Consider the following 12,503-nt stretch of genomic DNA (forward strand, 5'->3'; position numbering starts at 1 on the left):
TTTCTTCTTCCTAGAATTCTCTCTTTTTCTTGCGTCACTTCCGATCGTTTATATGCAAAAAACTAATAATATGAACTAGCGCTTGATCTTTTTTTTGAGATATGTGTAAGAAATAACTTATTTTTGTAATTGTCATCTTTTCCTTACATTCATAGTAACTTTTTTTTCACTTTTTTGACTATGCGTGGTATTTCTTATTATAAACATATTTCCTTTGGGTTGCCTTCTGGAAAGATGGGGTAAGAGTTAGCTGTAGATTTAACATTGGCGACTTTCTGGCTTTTTTCCAGGTTTTTGTGGTGGGGGTGGCATTTTTGTTTTTATTTTCAATCTAGTTTTTCTTTTTAAAGGGGCTGACCTGAAACTACCAAAATGTCCGAAATGTCGTGACTTCCGGTTCCTCTTTGGACCTTTTCCCCTCTTCTGGGGTCATGAGTTTGTACTCTGGTTAACCCTTTACATACCCTATGCTCGAGTTCAATACTATGGATAAGATTATTAATTTGGTTTCTTGGAATACAAATGGTTTAAACCACCCGATCAAATGGAAGAAAATTTTTAAAGTATTCCATAGGATGAATGCTCACATTATCTTTGTACAAGAAACTCATGTCTGGAAAGAGGGTAATCAGTGTTTTTTTAGGTTCCGGAAAGGTGAACAGTATCACTCAAATTCACAGGCCAAAGTAAAAGGCGTTTCTATTTTTATAGATCCGTCAATTTCATTTTTGTACCATGAGCTGGATTCAGACCCGAATGGTAGATTTTTATTCATTACTGGTCTGTTATTTAACAAAAAAGTTGTTATGCTTAATGTTTATGCCCCAAATGTTGACTGTCCCGATTTTTTAAGCATCTCTTTACATCTCTTCCTAATTTAAATGATTATATGTTGATTATGGGTGGAGATTTTAACTGTAGTTTAAATCCTTTGATGGATAGATCCATGTCCAATCAAGTACTTCTGAATAAATCAGCTACTCTTATTAACTCTTTTATGACTGGCTCTGGAATCTCAGAAATTTGGAGATTCTTGCATCCAAATGAGAAAGAGTTCTCATTTTTTTTTTCCACAAGTGTATATATATCATCACTATTCAAGAATCGATTGTTTTCTTATTGATTCTCGATTAATTCCACTTGTTATTGGTTGCAAATATGATTCCATTGCTGTTTCTGATCATGTGCCGTTGAAATTATCTATTAAGTCAAGGGATACATCTTCTAGTTCTAGACAATGGTGATTTAATACCACTTTGCTTCAAGACTCGGATTTTGTCAGGTTTATTGAGGAACAGATTAATTTTTTCTTCACAACGAATTCTACAGAGGATATCTCCAGTGGGACATTATGGGATACTCTTAAAGCATATATTTGTGGACAAATTATTTCATATACTGCTGGATTAAAAAAGCGAACTAATAATGAAATACTTAAACTGGTTGACAAGATCAAAGAAATTGACAAGAAATATTCTATAGCCCCTAATCAGGAGCTTTACAAAGAGAGAGTTGAACTTCAAATGGAACATAATCTATTACTATCATCTTCGATTCGAAGTCAATTAACCAAAACTAAGAGTCAATTCTATATACATGGTGATAAAACTGGGAAACTATTGGCTAATCAATTGAAATCGGCTTCGGTTAAGCGACAAATTGTTAAGATTCGTAAGCAAGATGGTACTTTGACGGTTGACCATGACGAGATAAATAAATCTTTTCAACAATTTTATACCTCCCTATATCAATCAGAATCACCTGATGACTCCACTATAATGCATTAATTTTTAAAGAAATTGAATATTCCAAAATTATCATCCAATGAACATTTAAAACTAGATGTACCTATTACGGTAGAAGAAATAAAAAATGCTATTCTTTCGATGAACTCGGGTAAAGCACCTGGCCCATATGGATATACAGTAGATTTTTAAAAATTTTTTCTCTACTGTATTGACTCCTTGGTTATGTAGAATTTTTAGGGATGCAGTATCTATAGGTAAATTACCACCATCTTTTTATTTAGCTTATATTTCCCTAATTCTTAAAAAAGATAAGGATCCTACTGAATGTGCATCTTATAGGCCTATATCTTTTTTGAATGTGGATTCTAAGATTTTTTCTAAAATATTGGCGATGAGATTAGAGAATGTTTTGCCTCAAATTATTTCTGCTGATCAGACTGGATTTATTGAAAATCATTACTTTTTTTAATATTTGGGGTTTAATGAATATTGTTTATACTCCTTCACCCAGAACTCCAGAATGTGTCATTTCATTGGTTGCTGAGAAAGCCTTTGACAGAGTTGAATGGACATATTTGTTTAATACCCTTGAGAAATTTAATTTTAGTCCGATATTTACAGCTTGGATTAAATTGATATATCTTACTCCTTTGACATCAGTATTTACTAATAATGAAAGATCTCCCTTCTTTCATTTATTCCGTGGTACTAGGCAGGATAGCCCTCTTAGTCCACAACTATTCGACATTGTCTTGGAACTGCTAACTATTGCTATTCGTGACTCCCCTAATATATTTGGCATCACCCATGGAAATGAGACACATAAATTATCACGATATGCAGATGATTTACTATTATATATTTCTACCCCAGGAAAATCTATTCCAGCAGTATTAACTTTGCTTGCTCAGGTTAGTAGTTTTTCTGGTTATAAATTGGATCTGGGTAAGAGTGAACTTTTTCCATTAAATATGCAGGTTCCCATTTATAGATATTCTCCATTTAGAGTGATTACTGACTATTTTACTTATTTGGGAGTTAAAATTACTAAGAGACATAAGGATTTATTCAAGTTCAACCTTTTACCGTTAATTAGTCAGGTTAAACAACTGATTACTAAGTGGTCCCCATTGTCTCTATCACTGATTGGCCGAATTAATGCTATTAAAATGATTATTTTACCTAAGTTTTTCTATCTATTTCAAGCGATACCAACTTTTATTCCTAAATCCTTTTTTGATACTACTGATTCTAAAATTTCCTCCTGTATATGACAGAACAAAAATCCCAGATTAAGTAAAAAATATTTACAGAAGTTCAAGAAAGATGGTGGTTTAGCACTGCCTAATCTAAGATTCTATTATTGGGCAATTAATATTCGATATTTAATATTTTGGACACAAGATTGGAATATAATTCCAAGTCCACATTGGGTAAACCTTGAAGGCTACTCTGTACAAGGGTTTTCTCTGGCTTCCATTTTAGGAACTTCACTTCCTTTTGTATTATCTAAATTGATTAAACAAATGTTTAATCCAATAATTAAGCATACATTACGAATATGGTTTCAATTTCGTAAATTTTTTTGGTTTGAACAAATTTTATTATCAAGCCCTATTGTATCTAATTTTTTTTCAACCCTCGATTATGGACCAAGCCTTTTTGATATGGAAAACGAAAGGTAAAACATGTGTTCGTGACTTATTTCTGGATAACTGTTTCATGTCTTTTGAACAGTTATCTAATAAATTTGATTTGCCCAGATCCTATTTTTTCAGATATTTACAAACAAGGGACTTTGTTAATACCATGCTGCCTACCTTCCTGACCTCATACTCTACTGACATCATCGATTAAATTTTAGGTTTAAGTCCCTTTCAGAAGGGATTAATAGCATCTATTTATGATATAATTATGAAATTAAAGCCAGGTATATCTGAGAAAATCAAAAATGAATGGGAAAGGGAACTTCAACTTTGCCTTCCTATAGAGAAATGGGTTAAAATTTTTCAATTAGTCAGTACTTCCTCTATATATGCTAAACATACATTAATACAATTTAAAGTAGTGCACAGAGCCCATATGTCTAAAGATAAATTAGCCCGTTTTAATTCCCATATAAACCCTATTTGTGACAGATGTCACTCTGAGGTGGCTTCTTTAACTCATGTGTTTTGGTCCTGTCCTCTTTTGGAAACATTTTGGAAAGATATTTTTGATATTATCTCAACGGTTTTGCGTTTTGATTTACAACCCCATCCTATTATGGCAATTTTTGGATTGCCAATGGTAGAACATAGATTTTTATCCTCTTCAGCCTGTCGGATGATTGCATTTGTTACTTTAATGGCCAGAAGATCCATTTTATTGAACTGGAAGGAGACCAATCCTCTTACTACATTTCAATGGTTTTCTGAAACTATATAATATGTTTAAATTTAGAAAAATTCAGAAGTGACATTTTTGATCCTTCAGTTAAATTTGAAGAGACTTGGAAACCATTTATTCAACATTTTCATATGATGTAATTTGACTTTTCCAAATGCTTCTTGTTAACTTAAAATATATGAATAGAGGAGCGGAGTTGATGACATTATTGAACGTGTTCGATTCAAGATGACGGTCTAACCTTGTTCTGTTCCGTTTGCTTTTTTTTTGGGTTTAGTATTTAGTTTTTTGTTTCTTTTCAGGGTTTTTCTTTTTTCTTTTTTCTGTATAATTATATCAAGAGTTTGGAAGTCTATTATACTTGTATTATTTGAAACCTTTTTTGTGTATGCTTAGCAACAATGTTGTTGTTCGTCCTTCGTAGTCGAAGATGACCATGGCTTCAAAATCAAATGGGAGATTGGTGGCTGTGGGTCCAGAGGTGACTGATGAGGCCAATCCAGGCCCTGAAGGCTCGCCCACATATGGGACACAAGTGGGTGGGTGCTGACGTGGCAGTGGATGCTGCTCGGGCCTTGCGCACAGCACGCTTTCGTTGCGCCTCGATGATGCGCCTGACTTCAGCTGCACGGGCTCCTGTGGTGATCTTGCTGCGCCAAGCTGGACGATCAAGGGCAAGAGTCTCCCACATGTTGATGTCGACACCCAGGCCTTTGAGGGACGCTTTCAGGCAGTCTTTGTAACGTTTCTTCTGCCCCCCGACTGAGCGCTTGCCCTGACACAGTTCTCCATACAGCAGCTGCTTAGGCAATCAGCTGTCTGGCATTCTGACCACATGTCCAGCCCACCTGGCTTGGGCTTTCAGCAGGAGGGTGTAGATGCTGCAGAGCCCAGCTCGTTCCAGGATTTCCGTGTCGGGGACTTGTCCTGCCCCCTGATGTGGAGGAGTCTGCGGAGACAGCTCATGTGAAAGTGGTTGAGCTGTTTGGCGTGTCTGCTGTAGGCAGTCCTGGTCTCGCTGGCATAAAGGAGGGTGGTAAGGACCACTGCACAGTAGACCTTCAGCTTGGTGGTAAGGCTGAGTCCTCTCCGCTCCCAGACGTTCTCACGGAGTCTCCCAAAGGCGGCGCTGGCTTTGGCAATCCTGTTGTTGACCTCAGCGTCTATGTTCACTGTGCGAGAGAGTATGCTGCCCAGGTAGGTGAAGTTGTCGACTGCCTGGAGGTTCTGGCCCTTCACCGTGTTGCACGGCTCCTGGTATGGCTTTCCTGGGGCAGGCTGGTACATAACTTCAGTCTTTTTGGTGCTGATAGTGAGACTGAAGTTGTCGCAGGCTTGTGAGAAGCAGTCCATTTCACGCTGCATCTCCTGCTCTGTGCTGGAGTTGAGTGCGCAGTCATCAGCAAACAAGAAGTCTCTGATGACAGTCTCTCGCACCTTTGTAACTGCCTGCAGGCGCCTAAGGTTGAACAACCTGCCGTCAGTCCTGTATCTGATGTGGATTCCTTCTTCGTAGTTACGGAAGGCATCTGTCAGCATGGCAGAGAATACCATACTGAACAGAGTCGGGGCGAGAACGCAGCCTTGTTTGATGCCATTTGTCACTGGGAAGGCCTCCGACTTGTCGCCGTCATCCAGAACTTTCACCATCATACTGTCGTGGAACTGCCGGACGATTGTGATGAACTTGCTGGGGCAGCCAAACTTCTCCATGATCTTCCACAAGCCTTCTCTGCTGACCGTATCGAAAGCCTTGGTTAGATCGACAAAGGTCACGAAGAGGTCGCTGTGTTGCTCCTGGCATAGGTAGAGATCAACAAGAACCTCGACACCCTCCCCACAGTAGATGAAGTCAGGAAGGCAGTGAAGCAACCCTCCTGTGGCAAAGCGCCAGGACCCGATGCAATCCCTGCTGAGGTATACAATGCAGGAGGCCCTGTCATGATGCAAAAGCTGACTAAACTCTTCCAGTCCATGTGGAAAAAGGGACAGGTCCCGCAACAGCTGAAAGATGCCGGCATAGTCCACATCTACAAGAGGAAAGGCAACTGCCAGTCTTGCGACAACCACCAAGGCATCTCCCTCTTGTCCATTGCAGGGAAGATTCTGGCCCGTCTCCTGCTCAACCGCCTTCTCCAACATCTTGAGCAAGGTCTGCTCCCAGAAAGCCAGTGCGACTTCCGTGCTGAACGTGGGACCACGGACATGATTTATTTTTAAAAAAATTTTTTTATCAACAATAGGATTATTCCAATCTCTCTGTATCAACATTGTTATTCTGTTTATAATTTTGGAAAATAATAAAAAGATTTAAAAAGAAAGATTTGTCAAACATGACCTTCCATGTACAAATCTATGTTGACTGTTCCTAATCAGACCCTGTCTATCCAGATAATTATATATACCATCTCTAAGAATACTTTCCATCAATTTACCCACCACTGATATCAAACTCACAGGCCGATAATTGCTAGGTTTAGTCTTAGAATCCTTTTTAAACAATGGAACCACATGAGCAATATGCCAATCCTTCGGGCACCATCCCCGTTTCTAATGACATTTGAAATATTTCTGTCAGAGCCCCTGCTATTTCCACACTGACTTCCCTCAAGGTCCTAGGGAATATCCTGTCAGGACCCAGAGACTTATCCACCTTTATATTCCTTAAAAGTCCAGTGCTTTCTCCTCTTTAATCATCATAGTTTCCATAACTTCCCTACCTGTTTCCCTTATCTTACACTTTTCAATATCCTTCTCCTTAGTGAATACCAAAGAAAAGAAGTTGTTCAGAATCTCCCCCATCTCTTTTGGCTCCACACATAGCTGTCCACTCTGATTCTCTAAGGGACCAATTTTATCCCTCACTATCCTTTTGCTATTAATATAACGGTAGAAACCCTTGGGATTTATTTTCATCTTACTTGCCAAAGCAGCCTCATATCTTCTTTTAGCTTTTCTAATTTCTTTCTTAAGATTCTTTTTACACTCTTTATATTCCTCGAGCACCTCATTTACTCCATGCTGCCTATATTTATTGTAGATATCTCTCTTTTTCTGATCCAAGTTTCCAATATCCCTTGAAAACCATGGCTCTCTCAAACTTTTAACCTTTCCTTTCAACCTAACAGGAACATAAAGATTCTGTACTCTCAAAATTTCATCTTTAAATGACCTCCATTTCTCTATTACATTCTTCCCATAAAACAAACAGGACTAGAGGGAATGGAAGAAAATGACATGATTTAAAAGAAGAAAAAGTTTCATACAGAGAATGGCCTGGAAAGATGGTGAAAATGGAGGTAGTCAGAGCTTTTGGAGGGAATCTGCCTAGGCATTTAAGTGGAAAGTGGGAAAATGGGTTGAATGTCATCTAGTTTGCTGCACTTCTGGGAGGATCGGTGCTTCTACTGGTGCGAGTTGAGTGGGAAGGGTCAGTGCTTCTGGTGCATTCTTTAGGGTTTCCTGTTTTGCGGATGTCTGTGAAGAGTAAGAACTTCAGGTTGTATACTGTATACATTTTCTGTTATTAAAATGAACCTTTGAAATAAACTGCACGTCTGAGTAATATTTTCTCCTGAACACCAGCTTTATTGGAATCTATAGATTGATTATACACCAACACTTGGATTTTTATCAAATTATATTCTTGACTTTTTTCAGTCCATTCTTAGGGCTTAAAATATATATAATTAAAATGGAATAAAATTGCAAAAGCACCCACGATTCACCAAGGCAGCAACTTAGTAGCATTTAGAAAAATGCAAAGTTTGAGGATATGTCTCAGATCCAATTACAGATTAATATTTTGCAGCATGCTGAACCATTTGCTTATTATTTTCTAGGTTGCTATTCCATTGTCTGTAAAAGGAAGAATAATCCTTGAAATCATAGAAGGGATGGCTTATTTACATGACATGAATATTGTGCACAAAGACCTCAAGCCAGAAAATATCTTGGTTGATGCAGATTATCATATAAAGGTAAAAAGCTAATTTAGCATGTTCTGATGTTCTAATGTATGACCTGAAACATTAACTATATCTCTCTCACTGACACTGCCTGATCTGCTGAATGCTCCCTGCGTTTTCTGAAGCAACACACACAAATGCTGGAGGAACTGAGCTGGCCAGGCAGCATCTATGGAAATGAGTGAACAGTAGATGTTTCGTGCTGAGACCCTTCACCAAGTCTCGGCTCGAAACGTCGACTGTTTACTCTTTTCCACAGATGTTACCTGACCTGCTGAGTTCCTCCAGTATTTTGTATGTGTTGCTTGAATTTCCAGCATCTGCAGATCTTCTCGTGTTTGTGATTTCCCAGCATTTTCCGTTTTTATTACAAATCAAGCAAAAAGTAGCCATGAAATAATTTATTTTAATGATGTTAATTGCTTCTAATATTTACTTGAACTCAAGCTTTGTTTTGAAGTTGGGTAACAGGAATTTTTATATATTATTCTGAGAGGCAGCTGCTGTCTCAGTTTGACTTTACAATTGAATTTTGTGATAGTGCAGCAAGCCCTCAAGCCGAGGTTATATGCTAATATTGCACATAATCTAGGGTTAAAAATGTAGGTTTTATGCTCACTCTGCACGTTGAGTGGTTGATCTTTTTTTTAATGGGTTCTTTTGGAGTTTCTTTGTTTCATGTCTGTCTGTGGGAAAGTTGTATAGTGAATCCATACTTTGATAATGTATGTACCTTGAAGATTGTCTGAACTTCGGAATGAAACCTAAACTCACAACCTCCTGACTCAGCGAAAGTGATTGAGAAAAAATATTGGAAGAACTTTGGAATTTGCTTTGATTGCTCTTCCCATTTCTATCTTGTTTAGCTAGATAAGTGGGCCAAATATTGGTAAATGGCTTTCAGTTCTGATAAGTGTGAAATGTTACTTTTAGGGCGTCAAATTAGGGTAGGACTTGTACAGTGAATGTTTGGGCCTTCGGGACTGTTGTGAATGGAAGGACCTACAAGTACAGGTATGTAGTTCACTGAAGTAGTGTCACGGGTAGACAGGATGGTAAAGAAGGCATTTGGCACACTTGCCTTCATCAGTCAGAGAACTGAGTATAGGAACTGAACCTTATTGCAGCCTGACAGCACATTGGTAATTGTGTACAGTTTTGTTGCCCTGTTTTAGGAAAGACGTCATTAAGTTGGAAATTGTGCAGAGAAGATTTATAAGAATGCTACCAGGACTCGAAAGCCTAAGTTACAGAGAGAGATCGGTTAGTCTAAGCCTTTATTCCTTTGAAGGTAGGAGATTTGATAGTGACCTTATAAAGGTGTATAAAATCATGAGGCATTTAGATACAGTGGCATGCAAAGGTTCGGGCACCCCTGGTCAAAATTTCTGTTACTGTGAACAGCTAAGCAAGTAAAAGAGGAACTGATTTCCAAAAGGCATAACGTTAGGGATGACGCATTTCTTTAATATTTTAAGCAAGAAAACTTTTATTTCCATCTTTTACAGTTTCAAAATAAAAAAGGAAAAGGGCCCGAAGCAAAAGTTTGGGCACCCTGCATGGTCAGTACTTAGTAACACCCCCTTTGGCAAGTATCACAGCTTGTAAACGCTTTTTGTAGCCAGCTAAGAGTCTTTCAATTCCTGTTTGGGTGATTTTCACCCATTCTTCCTTGCAAAAGGCTTCTAGTTCGGTGAGATTCTTGGGCCATCTTGCATGCACTGCTCTTTTGAGGTCTATCTTTGCTCATTGCAGCCAAAAAGTTCTATGTTAACTTCATCAGTCCACAGGACTTGTTTCCAAAATGCATCAGGCTTGTTTAGACGTTCCTTTGAACCTCTTGAATAGAATAAAAGGGTACAGAATTTCATGAAAAGAACCCCCTCTAACTGTTAAGCATGGGGGTGGATCGATCATGCTTTTTGGGCTTGTGTTGCAGCCAGTGGCACGGGGAACATTTCACTGGTAGAGGGAAGAATGAATTCAATTAAATACCAGCAAATTCTGGAAGCAAACATCACACCGTCTGTAAAAAAAACAAGCCGAAGATCCAAAGAGGTTGGCTTCTACAAGAAGATAATGACCCTAAACATACCTCAAATTCCACAATGGACTACCTCAAGAGGCGTAAGCTGAAGGTTTTGCCATGGTCCTCACAGTCCCCTGACCTAAACATCATCAAGAATCTGTGGATAGACCTCAAAAGAGCAGTGTATGCAAGACGGCCCAAGAATCTCACAGAACTAGAAGGAAGCCTTTTGCAAGGAAGAATGGGTGAAAATCGCCCAAACAAGAATTGAAGGACTCTTCTTTCTTTTCAAATCTTTTTATTATTATATTATATAAAAAAAATATCATGAGTACATTGAAGTAACAACAGTTACAATGTCTCAAGAGACATTATCTTAAAGATTGAAAAAAATTTTTGTGATAACAGAAAAAAACATACTAAGCAGAAAAGTGAGAAAAAAAAAAGAACCCATTAGGTGTACAACCCTGGAGCCATGCGTCATACAAAAAGCTTCTAAAAATAAATATCAAATTGCCAGCAAGAGAAGAAAATATACTAAATAAACTTACAATTAGATCATGGAAAAATTCTATCAATTAGCTCAAATGATAATAACGAGCAAATGAGCCCCATCTTTTCTCAAAATCAAATAAAGGTTCAAAGGTTCGACTTCTAATTTTCTCCAAACTAGGACATAGCATCACTTGAGAGAAAACCATTGTGACAAAGTGGGAGCTGATGTATCCTTCCACTTCAACAAAATGGCCCTCCTAGCTATCAATGTAACAAATACAATAACATGTTGGTAGACACAGAAATACCATGAATATTTTGAGGAATTATTCCAAAAAGCACAGTTAATTTATTAGGTTGTAGACTAATTTTAAGTGCTTTAGAAATTGTTGAAAAAACCGACTTCCAGAACTGTTCCAATATAGAACAAGACCAAAACATATGTGTCAGTGTAGGTATCTCAGTTTTACATCTATCACAATGATTATCAACTAGAAACGATTTTAGAAAGTCTCTCCTTGGTCAAATGATAATGATGTACAATTTTAAATTGAATCAATGAATGGCTAGCACAAATTGAAGAAGAGTTATCCAACTTCAAAATCGGCATCCAATCCTCCGTCATAAAAGTCAAATTATGTTCCTTTTCCCAATCCTGTTTAATCTTAGATAAAGGATGCTTATCCCATTGTAATAATAAATTATAAATGCTTCCAATAGAACCCTTGATCGAAGGATTCATACTCATAATAGTATCTAACAGGTCAGCCTCCAATATGTAAGGAAAATTACTTAAATAGTTTTGTAAAAAATGTCTAACTTGAAGGTATTGCAGAAAGTGTGAGTATGAAAGAGAATATTTATCAATTAATTGTTCAAAAGACATCAATCTATCTTCTTTAAATAAGTCCAAAAAAGAATTAATACCTTTATTTTTCCAAAGTAAGAAAATTGGATCACTCAAAGAAGGCTTAAAAAAGTAATTTTGATAAATTAAACTACGAAGTTTAAATTTTTTAAGATTAAAAAAAATTGAGGAACCGGAGCCAAATTTGTAAAGAATACTTAATCACAGGGTATAGGTTTAAATTAACAACTTTAGCTAATTGCATAGGTAAACCGGTTCCCAATAACGAGGTTAAATAAAACTGTTTTACAACTTTCAGTTCCAGGTCTACCCAAACTGGCCGATCACTCTTATCAACCCAGTATAACCAAAAAGACATGTATCGCACATTAACAGCCCAATAATACATTCTTAGATTAGGCAAAGCAAGGCCTCCATCCTTTATCAATTTTTGAAAGTGATATTTACTAATTCTTGGTCTTTTATTATTCCAAATAAAAGATAAAATAATAGAATCAATCTGATCAAAAAACTTCCTAGTCAAAAAAAACAGGGATGTTCTGAAATAAATATAAAAATTTTGGTAAAATCATCATTTTAACTATATGAATACGACCAACAAGTGAAAATGTAAGTGGACTGCATCTACTAAATAAATACTTCATAGAGTCTACTAAAGGAACAAAATTGGCTTTATAAAGATCCTTATATTTTTTAGTAATTATAATACCTAAATATCTAAAAGAATCTGTGACTTTAAAAAGAGTATTATCATATATAGAGACAGAATCATTTAAAGGAAACAATTCACTTTTACTAAAATTTATTTTATATCCTGAAAAACCTCCAAATTCATTAAATAATTTTAGCAAGGCAGGAATGGATTCGTCAGGGTTAGATATATAAACCAATAAATCATCAGTGTAAAGAGAGATCTTATGCATGGTCTCATTCACAAAAATCCCATGGATATTTTTAGCTTCACGAAGAACAATCGCAAGGGGTTCTAATATTAAGTTAAACAACAA

The 12,503-nt window shown here is 37.0% G+C and overlaps 1 protein-coding gene across 6 annotated transcripts in view; it reads left to right on the forward strand.

Moving 5' to 3' along the window:
• Positions 1 to 12,503, forward strand: part of ripk1l (receptor (TNFRSF)-interacting serine-threonine kinase 1, like) — a 109,460-nt gene that overhangs the window by 56,610 nt on the left and 40,347 nt on the right. For all 6 annotated transcript variants that reach the window (XM_063070004.1, XM_063070008.1, XM_063070006.1 and 3 more), the window contains one exon: positions 7,979 to 8,116. In XM_063070004.1, the coding sequence (XP_062926074.1) occupies positions 7,979 to 8,116 (138 nt within the window). The remainder of the gene's footprint in view (positions 1 to 7,978; positions 8,117 to 12,503) is intronic.

Source organism: Mobula hypostoma, chromosome 17 (assembly GCF_963921235.1).
Source record: "Mobula hypostoma chromosome 17, sMobHyp1.1, whole genome shotgun sequence".
Lineage (NCBI taxonomy): Eukaryota > Metazoa > Chordata > Chondrichthyes > Myliobatiformes > Myliobatidae > Mobula > Mobula hypostoma.